This window comes from Cyprinus carpio, chromosome B16 (assembly GCF_018340385.1).
Source record: "Cyprinus carpio isolate SPL01 chromosome B16, ASM1834038v1, whole genome shotgun sequence".
Taxonomy (NCBI): domain Eukaryota; kingdom Metazoa; phylum Chordata; class Actinopteri; order Cypriniformes; family Cyprinidae; genus Cyprinus; species Cyprinus carpio.
In genome coordinates, this window is record NC_056612.1 from 15,212,982 (window position 1) to 15,236,561 (window position 23,580).

Sequence of the window (23,580 nt, forward strand, 5' to 3'; positions counted from 1 at the left end):
AGTGCATTCTTCATTTCTCAGAATGTAACAAATTGTTGATCTGGCCACTCCTAATGTTCCTGCTATCTTACTGATGGATTTGTTTTGTTTTTGAAGTCTAACAATTGTCTGTTTCACCTGCATGGAGCGCTCCTTCGACCGTATGATGTGGGTTCACAGCAACAGCTTCCAAATGCAAATGGCACACTTAGAATCAACTCTCAACTCCCTTTGCCTGCTTAGTTGATGTAGAATTAAAGAAGGAATAGCCCACATCTGTTCATGAAACAACTGTTGAGTCAATTGTCCAATTACTTATGGTCCCTTGAAAAAGGGGGGAGGTAAAGAGCTGTAATTCCTTAACCTTTCCTTCAATTATAACAAGAAAACCCTCAAATTAAAGCTCAGAGTGTGCACTTTAAACCCAGATTAATTCTATAACTGTAACTTAAATATGTTTTAGTCAACAGCTAAAAAAAAAAAACATTTGTGCCTGTGTCCGAATATATATGGACCTAACTGTATATATAATCAGTTGTTCCTCCATAACTGCCTGTCTGATGTTTTAGATTAAAAATATTATTGTTGTTATTGCTTCTTAGTAGCTTATTGTTTGTGCAGTGTTTAAACCATTAGTTTAAAATGGTTTAAGTAGATGGGATTTTTGGGGTTCACATTATAAGATAAGCATTTCTCTCTGGCATTCTACTGAGTCCACTTTCTGGTGGCTCTTTTTGTGGGACCCTACTTGCATAATCTCATAAATAATACAGCTTGGCTCTCGCTCGTGAAATGTCATGTCGTTTTGAGCTCACCCTGACAGGGACTTTCACATGACTGCCACAATAGACCTGTGGAACAGCGTCTCCATGGTGACTAGAAGTTCCCCAGAGAGTGCCACTTTCTTCGTGTGCCATGGGGAGGCCCTAAGCTGGGGTCAAGCACTTCACATCGTCCTAATCATCTCAAGTATTTCACATTGCTGTCACTGGGGGAGGGCAGCATGATTGGGATTCTTGCTCTCAGGATCAAGCAAGCAAAAATAACTCCATGCAGTACTCCTGAACTCTATGAGCAGTCTTCACGTGCATGCACCTTTCTGAGAGTGCTCAGAAACAGTATCTTAGACAGCAGGCACATATAATAAAATTAGTTTTCTTTCGCTGTGGATTGCATTTCAACAGCTTAAAATCACTTGTTTTTTTAAACTGCAGTGCTTAAAAATGTGTGCAAGCGGCAAGTTTTCGTGACCACGATGTAGCACAGCAACGTCACTTGAGCGTGTAACCGTGAATACACAGAATAGTCCAAAATCTCTACTGGTTGGCAAATTTCTAATTTACTTGTTAATTGGGTCCATTGGTGTATCACCCTCCCCTTCTTTCTTTCTTTCTTTCTTTCTTTCTTTCTTTCTTTTTAAAATATAAGACTTCTGAATTTCTGTGCAACCTCCTGAACCATTCTACACTCGCAGAAGAAAGGTACAAAGCTGTCACTGGATACCCTAAGGCACAAAAGCTAAAAGTAACTAATATGTACACTTAAGGTACTAATTTGTTACATTTAAGGTTAAATAAGGTACAGTAATGTAGTTTACCCAAGTGACAGCTTTGTATTGTATTGTTTCCCATGTAACTAGCCTGTTGGTGGGCAATTTAGTGACAGTACAACACTAGAGGACATGATTGAGACCAAGCATGGTTGTTACCCCATTTCTGGTGATTTATTGTGATGGGCTAAATCAGCTGACTGTTATACTAAAGAGATTTAACAGTATGTAAGAGTTCACGTTACTGAATGAAAGTGGAAAACAGTGAAGACATTCAGCTACCTAGTTTGAAAGATGTCTTACTACAGCACATTAGGTAATCTGTGGGGAACAAATGTTATACTAACACTGAGAGCATTTGTTGTGATTGCTTTTGGAGCATTCAGTAATAAAAGGCTTTCTGACACGTGCTGGAATGGAGAAACCGCAGCCAACTACACTATTTATAGCACAGCCTTCTGTCTGTATAGCTGTGGTTTCACAATACAAGAGTTTTTTTTTTTGTCCACTATTTGACTGTTGTCTGACTAATTAACCCAAAACGGTTTATTTAGAGAGCACATTTTTCTTGTGAGATGACTTTAGGTCACATCTGTTTCATTTTTAGAGCTCTAAAATAAGCTTTTTTTCCTTCTGCAGGATGATAACGATGGGATCCCGTGGTCGGAGGAGAGAGTGGTCCGCCGGGTGCTCTACCTCTCACTTAAAGAGTTTAAGACGGCTCAGAAGAGCAAAGTGGAAAATGGCACTGGAATAGTTAATGGTGAGTATACATCTTTTCTAGAGCAGTTCTTCAGCGATCTTGACTACAGATGGATACTGACCTTTAGAACAGCTGCAGCAAGGATCTCACTCTTGTGACCCTCAACATCTGACGCTGCTGCATTCAGCTGCCGTTCTGAACCACTTTTAGAGAATGATATGCTGACAATATAATAACTTAATAGCGATGCTAGAATGAGTTTTAAGACGTCACTATATGGCACTGAGACTGAGCTCATGAATATTAATTAACTTCATGCTGACATTGCCAGGTAATCTTTCTAGCACATCCAAGCATATTAGCTAATTAATATTGATAAGCCAAGTCTTCACCTTGGCCATATAATAAATTCATATCCTGTTGCCCTAGTAAAAAATAAATATACAAAAGTGTATTTGAAATACATTATTACAACTTATTACATCATTTACTTGATGTAATCATCCTTCTGTCTACTAAAATTCTCTGAAATGTGCAGTTTGATGTGGTATTTTGAAGGTGCATTGGTATTTGATGAATTATTTTAGCTCAGACGTTGAGATCATGAGCCAGCTGTGACACTCAGTGAGGCACATGGCGCTGTGGGACTTTTCTTTATTTCCTCAGCAACTCAGCGGTCCATTAGGAGTATTATTGATCTGCCATGATTGCATTGAAAATGTGTGAGCAAAGTAAATAATGCCCTCTCTGTATGAGTTTCATGTGCCAGGGCTGTGAAGCGCTCTCACTCTCTCAAATCACTGCACTTTAATGGGGTGAACTCAGTGACCTGCCTGCATGTGTATGGTGCAGTGCATCATCTCAGAGAATGTCAAGGGCATGAACAGAACACCTCACGAGCTCTCCGCTTTATTGTGCTTTCAGTAACTAACACTTAAGGATTCCTTTGGAATTGCTTCGTAATCAAAAGCACTGCATTGCTATCATTGCATTCAGAGATTCTTTCGCATTCTCTGTAGTTAAAAGGCATCAGGCAGAATTCTAACAATTGTAATGTGTGGCGCATTACCCTGTGCTGTTAGTAGCTGCATTCTGATTTACAGGGTTCTGCTGAAGTGCACTTCACTTGAGAATTTATTTCCAATGCCCTGGAACATCATCAAACACAGACATACTTGTGTAAATAAATAAATAAATAAGTAATAAAGTAATTAATCTCTCTCTCTCTCTCTGTACAGAATAATGTGTATTTTGAAAAGTCTATTTTAATATAAATAGTTTTTATGTATAATGCAAATATATTTGTATAATATAAATATTTACTTAAAGAGATAGTTCACAATGAAAATTCTGTCATTAAAATGCCCCTATTATGGGTAATTTCATTGCCTTATAATATGCTGACAAACAACAGGCTGAGATGCATGCAAGATCAAAAAACACTTTCATTGCCTTATAATATGCATTTATTTTTACCTTATTTGCTTAATGACTCCCTTGCAAAACCCCTCCTTTGCGTGACGCTAATCTGCGGTGATTGGTCCGAATGGTCTCATTTTCATTACATCATGCCTGTAATGCATAATAAAGCAGCATTTGTGAGCACAGTGCTGCTTTGTGTACAGTGTTACAAGGGAAACCTCTACAAGCGACATCTAGTGGAAAAGAATGAATTTGCATTTTCAACAAGAAAAGACCAACAAGTGGGCGGGCAATATGCTCATTTTTTTATGTTGACATCAACATGAAACGGCTTGGGATTCATTTTAAAAACGACTTGTTTCAATGATTCAGAGTCAACTCTTTCTTTTGCGAGACAATAACTTTATACACGGTGGACTTTCAGATTTAAAATTTTGCAGGATGTTTTCATTCACTTGTTACACACTGCATGAAATGTAATTTTCAAAAATCCATAATGGGGCACTTTAATTACTCACCCTCATGTCGTTCCAAACCTGTAAGACCTTCATTCATCTTCACAACGCAAATGAAGATATTTTTGATGAAATCCGAGAGCTTTCTGACCCTCCATAGACAGCAAGGGTACTACCACAGTCAAGGTACAGAAATGTAGCAAGGACATCATTCAAGTAGTCCTTGTGACATCAGTGGTTCAACTTTAATTTACAAAGCTACGAGAATACCTTTTGTGTGCAAAGAAAACAAAAATAACAAATTTATTTATCAATTCTTCTCCTCCGCATCACCCTGGCATCGTTTTGGAGAGTACCACGACGCATGTGTTGACTTGAATAAAGTCATATTTTTGTTTTCTTTGTGCACCAAAAGTATTCTCGTAGCTTCATAAAATTAAAGTTGAACCACTGATGTCACATGGAATATTTGAACTATGTCCTTACTACATTTCTGTGCGTTGATTGTGGTAGTACCCTTGTTGTCTGTGGAGGTTCAGAGAGCTCTCAGATTTAATCAAAAATATCTTAATTTGTGTTGTGAAGATGAACAAAGGTCTTGCGGGTTTGGAAAAACATGAGGGTGAGTAATTAATGACAGAATTTTCATTCTTACGTGAACTGTTCTTTTAAAATAAAATATGCAATGAATCATTTGATATTATTAATCAAATGAACTTATAAATGTAATATAATTTATATTATAAATTACATATATATTATTATTTATTAATTTCCGGGCCCACCCTAGTAAAAAATTATTATATTTAAAATACATTTATTTTAGCAGATATTATGTGTTGCAGGTGATTTTTATTAAGTACATAAACATGTAAATGTATTTGCAGTATACATAGCATGAAATAAATTTATTTCAAATACATTTTAATATATTTATTTTTCACTATAGTATACATGCTGATAGAACCATTTTTATTCTTAGTTTTGTATGATGCTGAAGAAGATAACTCATGCACGTCATATTTTTAGTTAATAGACTAAATGTTTATTTTTTGGTGGTTTAACATGACTGAGACCTCAGATAAATGTAACAGGACACTGGAGGCATTGTGATTATCCCTACTTCCTGTCAGTTCATTCTGAGTGTGCTCTTAGTCTGAGTGTCCACTTGTGTTTTTTTGACTGAATTATTAGAAAAATCCTGTTTCAAGCTTCTTCATTTCAGAGGCCTTGAAGAGTTGCTGTGGGTGCTATGCCATTTAGATTTATCTCACATGTGAACATATCAATTTCTTAGCAATGTAAAAAAAATAAATAAATAAAAAACTAGAACAGAGCAAATAATTTTCCTCTGTATTTATGTGTATATTGCTATTGCTTAAACTTGAACCACACCTTCTTTTCCCAGGCTCCTTTGCAAATGGTCATTTGAATGGTTCGGGAGCTAAAGCTGGGCTGTTTGCTGGAAGCTGTAAATCAGACCGGACACAACATGCAGTTCAGAGCAAAGACTGCAGCCATGAGTACTCAATAGAGGGGCCTGTCAGAAAGAGGTGAGTTTAATAAGACTTTTCTGTGAGAGATTTCCAGCACAGTGTATTGTGGCATTATAGCATGTCATTCAAAATTACTGCATGGATAAAATGTAGTTTTATGGATGAATATATCATGATGCTTAAATTAGGTGGGAAAATAACAGATCTGTAACTGTAGTTGCTGAAAAGATACAGTATGAAGTTACTGTACATTCTAGGCTAGTCCATACAGTTCACCAGCAAAACATCAAATCATGGAAGTCTTGCTTTTTAAACCTGGTAGGGACATCCAAGCATCAAAACACAACATACTGTGCTGTAGAGCAATTAAAAATGACTTACATAGTCAGACTTTTTGCTGAGCTTTTGTATATCAGACCAAAGTGCTTCCCTCTGCAGGTCTCCTATACAATTAGTTAACATCTCTTTTCCTACTAAAGGATGTTTCTGTCTTTTTTCCTTATATGTATTCCAAAAATCTGGTTTGTGAACTAGTTTTTTAGCCTCATTAAAATAAAAGATACCAAAATTTGAAAAATCTGTCATCGTTTATTCTCATTTTACTTTCTTCAGTGTAACATAAAAGGGAAGAGGAAAGGATTCATTGAAATTGCTTGGAAAAGTTTGACTAGAAAAAAATCTTTCAAAATTGCTTGATGAATAAATGAAGGATGGAAGATGCGTAAATAATGACAGAATTTTCATTTCTAGGAGAACTAATCCCTTCATTTCCCTAATTCTCTGTTTCTCATACCAGGCCAAGACTGCAGGCTCAGAGGAAGTTTGCTCAGTCTCATCCCTGTTCTCCCAGTGCCACCCCACTGAAAATGCTGGAGGCCATGCCCCCGAGCCCAGCCATGCTCAACCATCTCACAAAACGCAAACCTAAAACCGAAGACTTCCTTACCTTCCTCTGCCTAAGAGGTGGGTCTGCTCTCTGTCTGTCTTCGTTTTCTCATCCTATCAACTCTTAAAATGTTTACAGACTCCATAATTTTTCTCCTCTGGGTAGCACACATTCACTTCTTACATGGGAGTCACAGTTATTGCTGGCAAACGTTTGGGTGCCTGTCTTGTGTGTGCCGCTGTTATTTATTTTGTGTCTTGGCTGATCTCTCACAGTGTTAGTTTTCGATTCATTTTTCACCCTTCCAGTAAGCAAGTCAAAGGTGACAATGGCAGAGGAAAAGCTCCTGAAGATGAGGAATTTCTTCTTATTCATTGGCGTTATATTATTCGAGGTCAATCAGTTGGAAATAAAATTGAGATTCCTCTCTATACATGCAGGTTTCTTATATATATAAAAAAAATTCATTGACTGGACAAGCATATTGGTGGTGTCTCGATCCAAACATCGGTTAAACAAACAGAATATTTCAAGTCAGCTGGATTTAGTTTGGCTGCATATAAATATTATGAGAGAGAGCATCACTGAATATGTTTACATGTACAGCAGAACATTAATAAATGTGATAACTGACACAAAATAACACAAAACAAACTAAACTAAAATTACAACGATTAAAAATGTTTGCATTAATTAAAATAAAGCTGAAATAAAATTAAAATGACTATTTTAATTTTACATTGAAAAAAAAAGTAAATGAAAATTAGAAATGATGCCTTGGCAACTAACTGAAGTAAAATAATTAAATAAAAGTACTAAAATGACTAAAATTAAAACTGAAATGAAAAGAAATGAAAACTAAATAGAAATATAATAGCACATAAAAATTGCTTAAAACTAAAATGGAAATAAAACTGAAAATATAAAAATTATTTTAAAATAAAAATATAAAAGCTAATTCTAAATATTAATAAACACTATAATAGTAAATTAATAGTTATAAAATAACACTGGTTTTGACATAAAAGCATAAACAGTTAAACTCACATGACGTGTGCACATTCAATAAGTCAACAGAAATTTGAACAATTAAAACGTTTACTATTACCAGATAAAAGAATGCAGGTTAAGGTGTTTGCATGACCTTGGGGGGACAGAACACGAGTAATTAAGCATAATTGGTGTAAATTTGTGGATATAAAAACAGTGATAACATCACCAAAGTCTGGATTGGTGACAGCTATACATTCTGCTGCAGTCCTTCATCATATTTTTCTTTTCCAATTTTCTGGCAGAACAAACATAGAGGACACAATTTGAGTTAACTTTATACTTTCGCTTATTCTCTCTCCCTTCCCACTCACTCACATTTCCCAGGCTACTTTGAAATGGAACTTTCTCCATCTCTCTTCTTTCTCACACACACGGCTGTGTAAAGACAGGGAACAGACTGATTGGATTTGCCATGGACTCTTGGCTGAGGGCAAAGTGGGTTAATGGATTTTCAAACATAAAGAATGTAAATGAGAACATCTTTTCCCAGTCTCCATTCCTCCCCTTCATCATATCAAACCTCTTTTCTTTATTGGGTTAGAGTTGAGAGTGAACGTAAATGTGAGGGTGGCATTGTGGATCAGTTTATGGATTTTTAGTGTAGATTTTTAGCTTGTAGTGTCACATAAGTCAAGGCTGATTTAATCGATGCCATAAGTCATAACTCAGATGCACTGGTGCTTCTCATGAGCGAGGAAGCACAGATGTCACTTATCAGTGTAAAATCTTTTATTTATTTATTCATTCATTGTTCTACTAAACTTTGAAATTACTTAATGAAAAATAATTCAAAACTGTCTTTTTATTGTTTGTTTTACTAATGACTCTAAACACTCATATATTATATATATTTACACTACCATTCAAAAGTTTGGGGTCAATAAGATTTATTTTTTTAAATACATTTATATTTTTACCTGGCAAGGAAATATTAAATTGGTCAAAACTGACAGCAGAGAAATTTACAATGTTACAAAAGGCTTTTATTTAAAATAAATGCTGTTCTTGTGAACTGTTTTCATCAAAAAATCCTGAAGAAAATGTATCTTCTTTTCCACAAAAATATTTAAAAACAAAATCAGCATTTTAGAATGATTTCTGATGGACCATGTGACACTGAAAACTGCAGTTAAAGCTGCTGAAAAATCAACTTTATTATCAAAGGAATTATTTAATTTTTAAAATATTTTACAATATACAATAATTATTTTAAATAGTAATAATATTTTCCAAAATTACTGTTTTACTCTTTAATCAAATGCAGATTTGGTGAGCATAAAAGATTTATTTCACAAACATTAACTAATCTTAAACTTTTGAATGGTAGGAATAAAATCATATGCATTATACTACTACTGTTATACTACTTTATATATATTATACTCCTAATTTTGGTGCCATCGTTCAATATTCAATATTGCATTTTATTTAGTTGTGCCATTTAAGCCTGTTTCTTTCTCCCTTTTTTTCCTTCTCTTTCTCTCTTACTCATTCTCCATCAGCCCATAAGGGACGGATGTAAAAACAGATCCAGATTCATGCACAAAAACCCTCAAAGGCATGATTCCCTTCGAGGAAGAATTTAAAAAAGAGGACGTCATGAGATGATGTTCCGACTCTTTCCAAAAATAATAGGATACTTAGACAAATGCAGACCTCTTTCCTGCAGATAGTGAAATTATGCGTATCATGTTAATTAATGAAAGTGAGAGTTGAATACTTTATCACAGCAAAAGATCGGCTGTATTACTGCAGAGTAGTAATTGTGAGATGAAAATCACGTTCATTAATATTCGCTCTGAAATGGCTCTTCAAAACCTCTGGCGTTATCAGAGAGGAATCGAAGAATCATTCAGTTGCCTCTTGAGATGTGAACAATAGCCAATAGCTCAAAGCCCCCAGGACCCCTTATTAAAGCCCTTGATGATAGAGGACTGGCCTAAGGAGCCTTGCTCTGTAATCTAGGGGGCCCCGAGATCCTTTCATTCAACATTCAGCTGGGCTCTCATTATAACTCGTCATCCATAACCAGTCGTTTCACATAGTTCATTTCTATTGATCTCAAATAATTGCAGATATGACCAGGTTGCGATATAAATTTAACACTCAATTGGTTATTGTGGTTGGAGAAGTGGATTGATTCAAAAGCAGTCAGGCCACTTCTCCTCTCTATTTCTCTCTCAGCAGTCTGTCCTGTTCCCCACCCCCTCCTCAGGCGCACGTATACCCTCTCTCACGCATGCACACACAATCACATGCTACAGCACATGTGAGCACCACGGACCCAGTGACTCTGGTGCAGATAAATGGCTATTGAGGGAATGTGGAATAAAGCTTGTGAACAGGCTCTTCATTGTGAGCACTGAACCCTTCGGTGAGGATCAGTAGCACATGAGATGAGCACTGGACTGGACCACTCTGCCGTCCCATTTAACGGTTCTTTCTCTCACAGTGCTGGGACAGTGAAGTTAAACAGCATATGGAGCTTGGCACAGTATACAAATGCTCAACAAGAGTTTAAGGAAGTTATCTTCTTATTGTTGTGCTCTAAGAGAGAATGCCTAAGCAAAACACAGAACCTTCTTACATCTGATTGATTCATTTTTTTTATTTGCTCACCACCATGTTGTTTCAAACCTATATGACTTTTTTTTCTGCATAACACAAAATATATTTTGATTAATTTTTCTCCTATACAATGAATGTCAGTGGGGTCCAGCATTGTTTTGTAAAATAGAAACTGAAGTCAATCATTGTACATTTTTTTGTTTATGTTTAAACTACCATTACACGGTTCAGAGTCTGTAAGATATTAGAATTGTTTTTAAAATAAGATGTGTTAACTAATAGGGGTGGGGGAAATTCGATTCACATATGAATCGTGATTCAGTCTTCTAGCAATTCGCATCACTTACAATTTTCAAAAATTGATTTTCTAGTTAATATAATAATAAACATAATATGATGTCGGAACAAAAAAGGCGGAACTCAGCTGTGAGAGCGGTGTATTCTGAAAGGCACAGAAAACGAACAATGCGTTCTATGGAGCCACTACTAAAGGGATATGGTTAGCCGCTTGCTAGCGGTAGCCTGTTACATTACAGTACATTTCACTTACCACATAAACAGAGTAAGGAGAGATGACTGATAGGATGATGGCAAATAATTTGCAGATCCTGAGCACCACTGACAAACATCTAATCTTGTAAAATGTGTAGTAAGTACTGCAGCTCCGTAGTATAAACACAGTACATGTGATTACGAATCTCAACGAATTTCAATGCCCGCTAATTAATAGTGCCGCCCTGGTGCCCGCAATTTATTTATTGTATAATTACCCAACAATAGAATTGCAAGAGAAAGCATTGAAAATATATTTTTCCTCCCATCTCGTATTTATTCCTTTTAGGGGCTCCGTAGTACACTTCATTTCCTTTCCAAACACGGTATTCAGATTCGGGCACATCACTAATGGAAAGAGTAAAATATTTTTGGTCTAATAGGAAGTTAATAGTTAATTGGAAACACTGATTTCTCACGTCAGGACTACGCATAAAAAGACTGGTGTGTTTTTGCATCTGATGTCCAGTCTGCACAAAAAAAATTATGAAAAATTGTGAATCGTGATTAAAAATAAAAAAAATTGTGAATCGATTTTTTATGAAATCGTGACCTCAAGAATCTATATAAATTGAATTGTGAGGTACCAAAATATTCCCATCCCTACTAAGGCTGTATTTATTTGATTAAAAGTACAGTAAAACAGTAATTTTCTGAAATGTTAACATTTAAAAAAATATGTTTTCTATTTTAATAAATTTTAAAGTTTTTTAAAAATTATTATTTTAATGTTTCTTGAGGTTTACTTATAATGGTAATAAAGTTTTTGCACAAAAAAACAAAACAAAAACAAATTATTATTATTATTATTATTATTATTATTATTATTATTATTATTACCCTCTATCTAAAACGACTTGTTTTAAGAGGGGGTCCTTTAAGGCTTGTCAGTAATCAGCCATTGTTAGGACTGTCTAATGTCATTGCATATCAACACCTCCTTGCTATTGCATGTAAAGTATATCACAATAAATCCAATTAAAATAAAAACTATTCAATTCAATTAAAGTATATTTGTATAGCGCTTTTTACTATACAAATCGTTGCAAAGCAACTTTACAGAAAATTAAGTTTCTGTGATATAATGTCTGATATTTCAGATATAATTCTGTTTCATCTTTCAACAAATGTTTCTTTGTGAACTCTTCATAACACTGTGCCTCGTTTACAAAACAAAATGCTCAGAACAATCCTCTGACACGATCCGGGATGCCATTAAAAATGAACTGTCCACTTGTTCCTTACACTGGGATCCTTCTGATATCTGTACAAAGATGCGAACGAGCTGTTTGAACCAAACGTGTCAAAGCGAACGTTCTTTCACTCCATTTGTCCTATTGACGACAGACTCAGGTGCATGGACTGTCAGAAAGAAAACGTGCATCTGTATACTGTTTCCAGTGTAGACAAGATAGTGGCAGTGATTGTAATTTCTATTTGCTTTTGACGTGACGTGACACTTGCATTCAGCATAATCAAGAATCAGCCGTTAAGCGACTGAACGCCAGTGAATGTCAGGGCATATGTCAGTAATTTTCCTGTTCTGTCAGCCAAATATCGTGGCGCGCACTGTAGTCTGTATCATTTCGTATTCAAGCGCAAATGAAACTATGAGCATGCATGTCAGATCCGTGTCACCTTCAGCAGCTGTAGCTCTTAAAGTAATAGCAGCCAAATAACCTAATAACCCAGCTGCTATAATGTCTGTTCAAAAGAAAAAGGGAATCAATAACTTTTGTAGCTTTAAGGATTCATCTATATTTAATTCAGAATTTAGTGCTTGATAACTTTATTTCTGTATATTTCCTACTTGCTGAAGGGCACAGAATATGATTCATAACGGGTTAATGTGTAGATACTGAAGTTTTAAGTTCACTTAGATTAGAAGTTGTTAATTTTTAAAGTCTAATAAATGTTAAAATTGATAGTTCTCAATTATAGTACAATGTTGAGTGGCTATATTCAATGGTTAAATATTAAATATTAGGAAAAAAAGAACAATTTCCTAGAAACATCAGTAGTATTGGTATCAGTAATACTCACCTTCAGTCATAAAAAAGATGCCATTAAACAAACAATAAAACTATACTGCCTTTATGTTGTTTCTACATTAATTTGAAGATTGAATGTGAAATTAATGCAATATAAAATTATATTTAAAAACTTTAATGTTAGGGGGTATTAATCGCAATTAATTTCAGGAAAAATTTGTTATTTTACATTTTTATATTGACCTCATACATGTAGAGTATAGATGGCGGTTTAGGACCAACAAAAAGGTTTTTTTTTTTTTTTTTTTTTTCAAAAGATCTTTTTTTATGTTCCACAAAAGTCATAAAGGTTTGGAACAACATAAGTAAATGATGACAGAATTTGAATTTTTGGTGAACTATCTCTTCATGGGTAATCAGGTTTCTTACTAAGTAAGATATGTGAAGACTTAATCTGTGTTCATCTCAGCTGGTAGTCATTACTTCTGTTCTGTTCTCTATTTCTAACTCGTACTGTGTCTCTCTGTCTGATACTCCCTCATTTTGTCTTTACCCTCTCTCTCATTGGTTCAGGCTCTCCTGCGTTGCCCAGCAACATGGCATACTTTGGTAGTGCTAAAGATGATGAAGATGTAGATGATGAAGAGGATGAGGAAGAGGAAGAAGACAGTGTTAGCAATGCCCCTGCTTCCTGCCAGTCCACTCCACGCAAGAGCAAAGGACCCAACAAATGCATCGTCAATGGTCATGGTACTTACACTCCTCAAACACACTGAATAACCACAAACACACACACTTATTCTCATAAACTTTATCTTGCTTTGTGTTTTATAATCCTTTTTACTTAAAATAGCGATTTACAATCCATTTTACTGTGTAGTATGTGTAGTGTTCAGTGTATTATTGCACTGCCAGTAGCAGGCAGGCTGGACATTTGGTTCCATTTAAGGACCCCAATGAGGTGTGTTACAGTCCTGCTTCTTTCCACACCATACAGTTAATGAGCTGTGACTATATACAGCCCTCACTGCCAGACTGACATTTGCTCTATACCATCCATATCACACAAGGTATTTAATATCTCATATAGTATACACACATGCAATATAATATAATACAATACAATATAATATTCAAAGTTTTAAAATCAATAAGATTTTTTAAAAGAAATTTACACTTTAAGCAAGGACATATTAAATTGATCAAAACTGACAGTACATTTATACATTTTATATAAGACATCTATAATATTACAAAAGATTTACATTTCAAATAGTTGCTTTTCTTTTGAACTTTCCTTTCATCTAAGTATCCTGAAAAAGTGTATTATAGTTTCTACAAAAATATTAACAGCACAACTGTTTTCAACGTTGATGATAAATTGCATTAAATTATATTAAAATAGCATATTTTAATTATTTTAATTTGTAATAATATTTCACAGTTTTTACTGGATTCTTTTATCAAATAAATGCAGCATAAATAAATAAATATTATTTGTTTATTTATTTATTTTAAAATAAATATTTAATGTGTAGTATAAATATAGTGATAAAATATAAATTGTTTCACATATGCTATATATTACATACTTTCATGACTATTCATGCTATATTTAGGCATTCTGATAATTATTTTTACATTAATTTTCATATTTCTTCTTATTATTAATGATTCCACAGGTCACTGAGTGTGTTTCTTCTTTCTTTCTTTTAGATTTCCGACAAATTTATAGCTAAAAGATCAAAATAGGCCAAGCTAAATTTAGCCGTATAATAAAAGTTATTAACGTCTTTTGAGTGCTCTCCCTATTTCTTTCAGTCTCTGGGTTTGTAACCGGACCCTAATGCCCACTCAGCAAAATCTGCAGTGTAATCTGACACCTCAGTAACCCAATACTGCTTCACATACTCAACACATGTCTGAGGGGCTCAAACTACAACCATACACCCGTCACCTCACTGGGGTTTCGAGGTCAGATTGGACCTCGAGGATAAACAAAGTGTTTGTTTCTAAAACTGGAAAGAGCTTTCAGGGTTTTTAAATTTAGATCATTTCTCTCAATGCGCTTCATGCTTATGAGATCCTTGAACACTGACCAAGATATTTCAGTGGAAGTTCTGCTGCCCTAAATTCAGTCTCTGCGCAGTGTGTTGTGTCTGTATGTGGGATATCGTGCTGAAAGTACACTCTGTGTGCTACCTAATGAAAATAGGAGTCATGTTGAGCATCCGTACTTTATAATGAAACCAGAGCCACTTCTCATTACATACTGTACGAGACCACATGCTAAATATGACACTTTTATGTGCGCCATTGGCCAAGCTCCAAACGGTTTGTATGATAAGTTGGTCCCTCTAGAAGCTTTCATTTACTAAAGTGACCCAAAGAGCCTTTCAATACTTGTTTAGTGTTTTACTGCTAACATTGGACTCTCTGTTCAGTTCACCATCTGTTTAGTTAATGGAAGCTCAAAACTTTAAAAACTTTGCTTCTTTTGTCCAAATGCAATGTGGGTGGCTCTCAGGAAGAATGCAAATCTGTTACAGTAGATTGTCATGCAATATTAAGTTGTTCTTACAGTCGAAAAGCAGGAGATTAGTCTTTAACACAGCAAAAGTGAGCACTTTTAGTGGCATTCAGTCATTCGTGTTACTGGGTTTCGGTGATTTATTGATGTTAGTTTGAGAGCTGTAAGCAGCTTTGCTGTTACAATATTTGGGCTTTAAAATCCCATAAATTCTAGTGTGTTAGACAAGGCCTCTATGCAGACTCTTGTTAGCTGCTTGGCAGTCTTCTTTTATAAGAGCTATTTACAAGTCAAGAGCACAGAAAATGGAAAGCAGAGCAGTCGGGTACAGCAGGACTGTTCAGCAGAAAGACTCAAACTTGGGTCTTTTTCCACTAAAGTACTAAATCATCTGATTTAGGTCACCTAGGAAGAAAACCATCTGGTTAAGTCAGTCAATTCAGTGCCTGTCACCATCAGTAATTGTGCACCCATAGTAGATCCGAATATAGAAAAAAAACATCTAAATAAATGTTTTTTTTACATTTAGATGTTAAATATACCTGTATACACTAACAAAATATACTATAAGACATCTTAATATTACATCTGTTGAATGCTTTCTCCTCTACCAGTATTTAATGGACAGACACGAGCTGCTGGGGAACACGAGAGCAGTTTAAGGGCCAGAGGGAGAGACGGGGTTCATCGGAAGGAGAAGAATTCTGTAGCATCAGCTAGGACCTCCACTACACACAATCTGCGACCCAACAGGGCTGTCCAAGAACAAAAACAACAGGTATGGGTGGATTTATGTTTTGCTTTGTTTTGTTTTTTTGTTTTGTGCTGCATTGCTTTTTGTTTTGTTGCGTTGCGTTGCTTTCTGTTTTGTTTTTCTTAATTTTCTTGTGATATCAAATTAAAGTTTTCTCCTAATTTAATTTTTTCTTGTAAAAAATAAGTATTGCTCATCATTTCTCTGGTCAACTGCAAACCATTTAATCAGCATCTATCTAACATCAATCGAAAATTGAACACACAAATTCAGATCGCTATAGTATTATTTTACAACAATAAAGTTGTAGCTGCCTTCCTAAGTGTATGACACTGATGTGGAAGTGGTCCGTCACTGACAGACATATACTGTAGCTATTTGAGCTTAAGCGAGTCCCTGATGAACGTGAAATTGGATTTGCTCATCTATGATACAGCAGGATATATACACTGCCTTTCGAAATGGCTTTTGTTACCTCCAGACTGAGAAATACAAGAGAAAATAATTTTCAAGTTGACATTTTGAGAAAACGTGTTTTGTTATGTCAAGATCACAAGAAAATAAAGTTGTGGAAAGCGGTGAAAAAAGGCACTGTGTCTTAGGGATACAGAGGTATCTATGTTGAATATAAAATTAATTTAAGAAAGATTCTGATTTTAAGGATATTAATAAATTATAAACCAGTTTACAGTAGCATATTTCATAATCTAGACTCTATTACAGTGAGATTTATTTTTATATGCTGGTATTTGTTGCTGTTATACACCACATATATGTCATTCGCCTCTGTATTACATTATACGCTTAGCTGCTTCATATATGAATGAATGATGAATAATTGAAAAGCTTTTCAAGAAATACTGATACACCACATATATGTCATTCGCCTCTGTATTACTGTCTGCTAATTCATGTCATTTGCCTCTGTATTACTGTCTGCTAATTCAGTCAGTACAGAACAGTGGGATAATAGAGACTATGTAGGACCCGTTTGTGAGTGTTCATCAGAATTTCCTCCCCTTCTGCCAGAGCGTCCTATGGGCTCACAGAGCAGCATACGGTTAGCTTTACCCTATCCCTACTATCCTGCAGCAGGCCTATAGCAACACATGATGTCATCTCTCCTCCACCCAACCCCCCTCTCTCTCCACACATAGTCAAATCCAGTGGAGTGTGCAAGTACCACATACTCGGGACTGTGTCCAATTTTTGTAAACATGAACTGTGTCTGCATGTGGTGGACCATTTGTATATCTGTTGTGGTTTCTGTCAAGAACTTTGGTTTTGCAGACAAATTAATCGTCTCCCATCCCCCATCGCATGCAGATGGAACAATCATACTACATGGCCCAGGTCACGTGCGTGAGCTCCCTAAAGAAAGAAAGACCAGCTCCACTGAGCCCCCTAGTGGAAGAATATGGTCACTCTGAGAGGGAATAATTTTGAGGTTGCTGTTATGCATTACATTTGAGGAAGTTATGTTTGCTTCTTCTTGACAACAACACTCTCAGCCCTTGCCTTAAAATCACTTGTCATCAGTAAAAAGAGAGCAAACACCAAACTCATGTTGTAGCACAGCAGAGCTACAGTGGTTACTGTAGCTCAGACAGGATCATAGTTTTGAATTTCCAAGGAATGCATGGACTGATAAAATTGAATGAATTGGATTTAAGTTGCTTCGTGTCAAATGCATAAAATTAGGGCCAATGTTTGTGTTTTTAACACATAAAAAAAAATATTAAAATCCTATTTATACGTATAAAGACTTGAATACACCTCCGTCATGAGCATGTTTTTAATTTATGTATTAAAATTAATTTTGGTATATTTTAATTAATAAATAGAAGAAAAGCATTATTACAGATATTTTGGAAAGTATGTAAGTGGTTTTTCATACTCTTCTTTTATTTTTAATTAAATTCTAAAATTCTTAAAAGAATTTAAGATCATAATAAATACTTTATTAAAACTGCTTCAATGTTTTTGTTATTGTGAGTTTATTATTATTAACATTTTTATTAATATTTAAAAAAAACCATTTGGCTGCAAAATCAAACTGACAAACATTGATTCAAATGTATAAAAATAATTATTAAAAAAAAAAGAATAAACAAAAAACCCTTCAAAAAAAAATAAAAAATTTTTTTTAAATGAAAACAAAACCAACAACAAAAACAAAGAATGCCTTGTCACGTGTTTTAAACTAGATAAAATGAAATCAAAATGTCACACAGCAGCTTGTATTTTATATTTACTGTAAATTCAGTTTTCTAGAGTGTAAATAAATGAAATAACAAAAGTCATTTCTGTCATCCCTCAGCCCTCCAAAATAAACGGAACATCAGGAGCATCCACTGTCAGTTCTAGGAAGACGAGAGAACTCCGTAGTCCCCCGACCAAAGCTGTGAAATACCCCAAGGGCCACGTGACTTACACCAAAGCCAGACTGCTCAAAGAGGCCAAGCTCAGCCTGAGCACACACACACACACACGCCACACCCACACCCACACACACCCTCAGCACTCCAACTCAGGAAAAGCCCAAACCAGCCACGCCAAGATGCAAAAACAGGTGCTATCACCAGCAACCGCTGGGAGGCTGTGTGGGACGGACACTTTCCCACCCAGACGAAATGGACTGAGACCGTCAAAGAGGCAGTTGGAGTTAGCCAGGGATAGTCTGACTGGAGCAGAGGTCGAGGTTAAGAGGGTCAAAGTGCAAGTGGTTCCCTTGGAGACGCGGAGTAGGAAAGCAGCTCAGGAGACGCCGGTGAGATCACAAGTGGCAGGATCGCAACGGCCCAAACGGGCCTCGGCGGGGAAGCTCATGTTCACCAAACAGATACACTGTAAAGCCACCGTTCTGGCCAAGAACAGCCCCACTACCTCAACACGAGACATTTTGAAGCCAGCCAACTCCCCCAAAATATCAGAGACCCCCAAAACAAGCAATTCTCTAAAACAAGGCAATCCTTCTAATACGACTGAGCCCCTCAACCAAGCTGAGCCTAAAGACCGAGGCCGGCGCAGTGCGGAGGTCACGGAGGTTCCCGTTTTCTATCCCAGCACACGCGACTTCCATGACCCTCTGACATACTTGGAGATTGTGCGGGGGCAGGCGGAGGGGTATGGGTTGTACCGGGTTGTTCCACCGGCAGATTGGCGTCCTGAGTGTAAGCTTAAAGAGGAGATGCGCTTCGTCTCATACGTGCAGCATGTGCACAAGCTGGGCAGACGCTGGGGCCCGAATGTACAGCAACTGGCCTGCATCAGGAGACACCTGCAGACACAAGGCATTAATACGGAAGAGCCTCCACTTATAGGTAAGTGCTGGACAGGAAAGCAATGTTTTGTGGGCTTAATTGAAAATCATAGACAGTGCTGGCAATTAACTAAAAGCAGAAATGTTACTACATTTTTTAAGATTGATTTTTGACATTTTTGCCTTTATTTTGATAGGACAGTTGGTTGACAGGAAGCGAAGTGGTAGAGAGAGAGGGGGGTGGGATCAGGAAAGGTCCACTAGCTGGGATTCAAACTTGGGACACCCAAAGCGCAACAGCACTATATGTTGCCGCACTGGCCACAAGGCTATTGGTGCTGACAACTTAGCTACTTTTGTTAGTGGTGTGACAGAAGCCTAGATTTTAAAATTTGTGTTGTTTGTCATTTGTAGCATGGTAAAGTCTGATTCATTTACATTTAGTCATTTAGCAGACACTTTTATCCAAAGCAACTTACAAATGAAGACAATGGAAGCAATCAAAATTAACAAAAGAGCAATGATATGTTAGCTTAATGCAGTACACGTAGCAAGGTAGTATGATTCATTCAAGTTGTAATAATATTTCACAATATTACTGTTTTTTCTGTATTTTTGATCAAATAAATGCAGGCTTGATGAGCAGAAGAAACTTCTTTCAAAAACATTAAAAATAGTAATGTTTCCAAACTTTTGGTCTGTACTGTATATATATATATATATATATATATATATATATATATATATATAGATATATAGATATATACATATTAATGTTAATTTTAAAAATAAATGTAAAATATTTGCCACCTTATAAAACTACAATGTTAGACTTTTTGTTACTACCTTGACTGCAGAAGCAGAAGCTACAGTTTCAAAGGAGCTTTCCTAATATAATTATATTCATACCCATTACATCAAATTCTCTGTTAAATCCAGGCTATGTTGTCTTTACTTGAAGTAATTATATTAACGTGTTAACTCAGACAATAAGTGGTGTGTTTTTGTATTAATATTCAGATAAGTATTCTATCTTCTCTTGTAATCTACCAGCTATATTTGAAGTGCATATCTATTGGTCATTCTGTCACTGACCTGTTCAGTTTGGACAGATTAGCGAGCTCATGATAGCAAAGGCAGCTTCCTTTGACGAGATTACTCAGTGTGTCTAGAGCCAAGACAGATAGACGGCTCAGTCTGGTCTCTTGTTGACTGAATGAGGAAAATCATCTAGGCGATGCCAGACAGAGCTGCTGCCTTCTTGCCAACCTCAAATCCTTTAGTTTCAATGTGCCACTCAAACAGTGACATGGCTGGCACTAATGCGAGCCGTTTGAAAGCCTGTGACTAATGGGGTATGTGCGCACACATTTAGAGATAAAAGTGAAGCGAAATTAAAGAAGCAGCCATTTGCAAACAGCCAGCGTGGTGATTCATTTGTATCCTTTTTGCTTCTTTTTAGGGGGCTGTGAGCTGGACCTGGCCAGATTCTTCCAGATCCTCAATGAAATGGGAGGAATGCAGCAGGTGACAGACCTGAAGACTTGGGGCCGTCTCGCCGATCTGCTGGGCATCCCGCGCTCGGCTCAAGACCGGCTGGCCAAGCTCCAGGAGGCGTACTGCCAGTACCTGCTCTCCTACGACTCCCTGTCCCCAGCCCAGAGGGCCCAGCTGGAGAAGGAAGTGCTGGCGGAGAAAGAGGCTCTGGAGAAAAGAAGTGGGCCCCTAGAGGGCCAGGGAGACATATCCCAGCATGCCGCTCTGCTGCTTCCACGCTGCGAGCCCAAAAATGGGCTGGTGAATGGAGCGTTGCACCGCAGCAGAGCACGTGAGCACCTCAGAGAGCTGGACCCCACGGCGAAGACCACCCGGCCGAGAAGATTAGAGAAGAGAGGGGAGGATGAAGGGGTGATAAATGAACATCACAAGTGCATACACAGGGTATATTTGCTTTACTTTTTGGATACATAATATTTATATTTATATTATATTTATAATTTTTTTTTTTAAGGGGTGGTTGATTAAATGATTTCACTTTTTTAACTTTAGTTAGTGTGTGATATTACTGTTTGAGTATAAACAATATCTGCAAAGTTACGACGCTGAAAGTTAAATATTGTCTGTCGCTGAAAGAGATATTGTCTTTTAAATTTATGGCAATTTTATGCCTACAAAAATGTCTGGTCAGGACTACAGCGAGTTACTTCCCAGGTTCGTGACATCACAAACCCTGAAATTTACATAAACCCCACCCCCGAGAACATGCAACAAAGGGGGCGAGGCCATGTTGCGCTGCTTTAAAGAAGAGGAAGTTGTTGCTATGTCGTCAAAACTAGGGGTGCACGAAAAAATCTATTCATATATGAATCGTGATTCTGTCTTCTAACGATTCTCGCATTGCCCTGCTCTTCATCTCTCTGTCTCTCTCTCTCTCTCACTCTCTTTCTCTCTCTCTCTCTCATTTAGATCGTCAGCTCCATCGATGAACTGTTTCAGTTATACACTTTATGAGTATATACTGACAGATATTTTTCACATACTGTAGCTACGAGAAGCGTTAAACATGGATGCACACGTGGTTGCTGTGTAGCGAGCAATAATTGCTGGCAAACACTTACCATTACAAAAATGCTATAATGCAATCAAAGCTTTATTGAGGATAAAACCATATTTTAGAAGCTAACATAAGCAGTAGCATTTACAAATAACAGCGTATCTAAAAGTATAAGACAACAAACAAAACATACCATTCTGAAGCGTCCTGTAAGAGCCGTGTTTGCACAGGTTCTGCGTGATCCTCTTCACTAATCTCTGCGTCTCAGTCAGGCTCAAATTGATAAGCAATATTGACGACGCCATTGTTTACAATACAACAGGAGCACATCTGAGGTGAGGGGCGTGATGTTTACACATGCACTTGGCAGTTTAGCCAATCACAACACACTGGGCCAGCTGACCAATCTGAGCCCATTGCATATTTTTGAGGGAGGGGCTTCATAAAACCAGGAAATCATCAGATTGTTATAGTTGAAGGGACAGAGCGATGTAGAATAAAGGTAAATTATGTGAAAAATAATGTTTTTTTTAAAAACCTAAGCATTAACACTGAACCCCTTAAACACAATCAAGCCTAGAAAAAAAGCAGTCAACCACCTCTTTAAGCATTAGTCCTTGGTGTGGACGCTCATTGTTTGTCTGTCGTTCCCAGGGAAAGTCGTTCTCGCTGACGACATTCTACAGGGCAGCCAGGAACACGATGAACATGTGCTTCAGCAAAGAGCCAGACACTGCTGAAGTTGAGGTACATCTTCATGTTAATAAGCTGTTTTCATCATGTTTTCTTTGATGTGCAGCAATAAGTGATGTTGTTTTTAGTCGTGTTCACTGTCATGTCTTTTAACTGTTTCTGCAGAGGGAGTACTGGAGACTGGTTGAGGAAAAGGAATGCCATGTTGCTGTTCACTGTGGGAGGGTTGACACAAAGACTCATGGGAGTGGATTTCCTGTGGGAAAGTCTGAGCCATTTTCAAAGTTAGGGTTTTAAAAAACATTTTATATTAAAGGGATAGTTTACCCAAAAGTGAACATTTTGATACTGTCATCATTTACTCACCCTCCTTTTGTTCCAAACCCGTATGGGTTTCTTTATTCTTTATTCTGCAAAACACAATAAAAATATTTTGAAGAATGTTGGTAACCAAACAGCTGATTGTAACCATCGACTTCCATAGTATTTTCCGTACTATGGAAGTCAGAGGCTACCATCAACTGTTTGGTGACCAAAATATCTTCTTTTGTGTTCAACAACTGAAAGAAACTCGTAGAGGTTTGGAACGACTTGATGGTGAGTAAATGATGGCAGAATTTTCATTTTTGGGTGAACTATCCTTCAAGTTTGTAAATGTTAACATTATTTAATGCACCAATTACTAACGATTTATTAAATGCTTACATTTTAATTTATATAAGTATTATATTTCATAGAAATATATTATGTATATTTATATATCATTGTTGATGTTACTGTAGTTCATAATATATTAACCAATGTCACCTGTAAAAACTGATGCTATAAAGCCATATTAAGTGAATTTAGGCATTTCAATGTACAGTATGAAAAATAATTATTTATTTTTGCGTGAGCGTGAAAGATTTCCGCACACAGATTTCGCAACGAAATCAAGTTGGTCACGCAGATTCACCATGCTGACCAACAAGAAGCTGCTTACGTTGACTGTGACTCCTATGTGAGCTGTTTCGTACATCACTACACTGTTGACAACAGACAATGGACCTTTTCTGCCTTTGGAATTTTAAGATTTTGTCACAAGAATGAAGTGTTTTTAAATATTAACTTTAAAATCTTAGTTGGAAAACATA

General features: G+C 36.6%; 1 protein-coding gene across 1 annotated transcript in view; it reads left to right on the forward strand.

Moving 5' to 3' along the window:
- The window catches only part of jarid2a (jumonji, AT rich interactive domain 2a), a 39,824-nt gene that overhangs the window by 10,928 nt on the left and 5,316 nt on the right, over nucleotides 1-23,580 (forward strand). Inside the window, exons 2-10 of the mRNA XM_042741016.1 lie at nucleotides 2,168-2,291; nucleotides 5,517-5,661; nucleotides 6,401-6,567; nucleotides 13,228-13,404; nucleotides 15,799-15,962; nucleotides 18,259-19,261; nucleotides 20,663-21,141; nucleotides 22,409-22,501; nucleotides 22,613-22,732. Coding sequence (XP_042596950.1) covers nucleotides 2,168-2,291; nucleotides 5,517-5,661; nucleotides 6,401-6,567; nucleotides 13,228-13,404; nucleotides 15,799-15,962; nucleotides 18,259-19,261; nucleotides 20,663-21,141; nucleotides 22,409-22,501; nucleotides 22,613-22,732 — 2,472 coding nt within the window. The remainder of the gene's footprint in view (nucleotides 1-2,167; nucleotides 2,292-5,516; nucleotides 5,662-6,400; nucleotides 6,568-13,227; nucleotides 13,405-15,798; nucleotides 15,963-18,258; nucleotides 19,262-20,662; nucleotides 21,142-22,408; nucleotides 22,502-22,612; nucleotides 22,733-23,580) is intronic.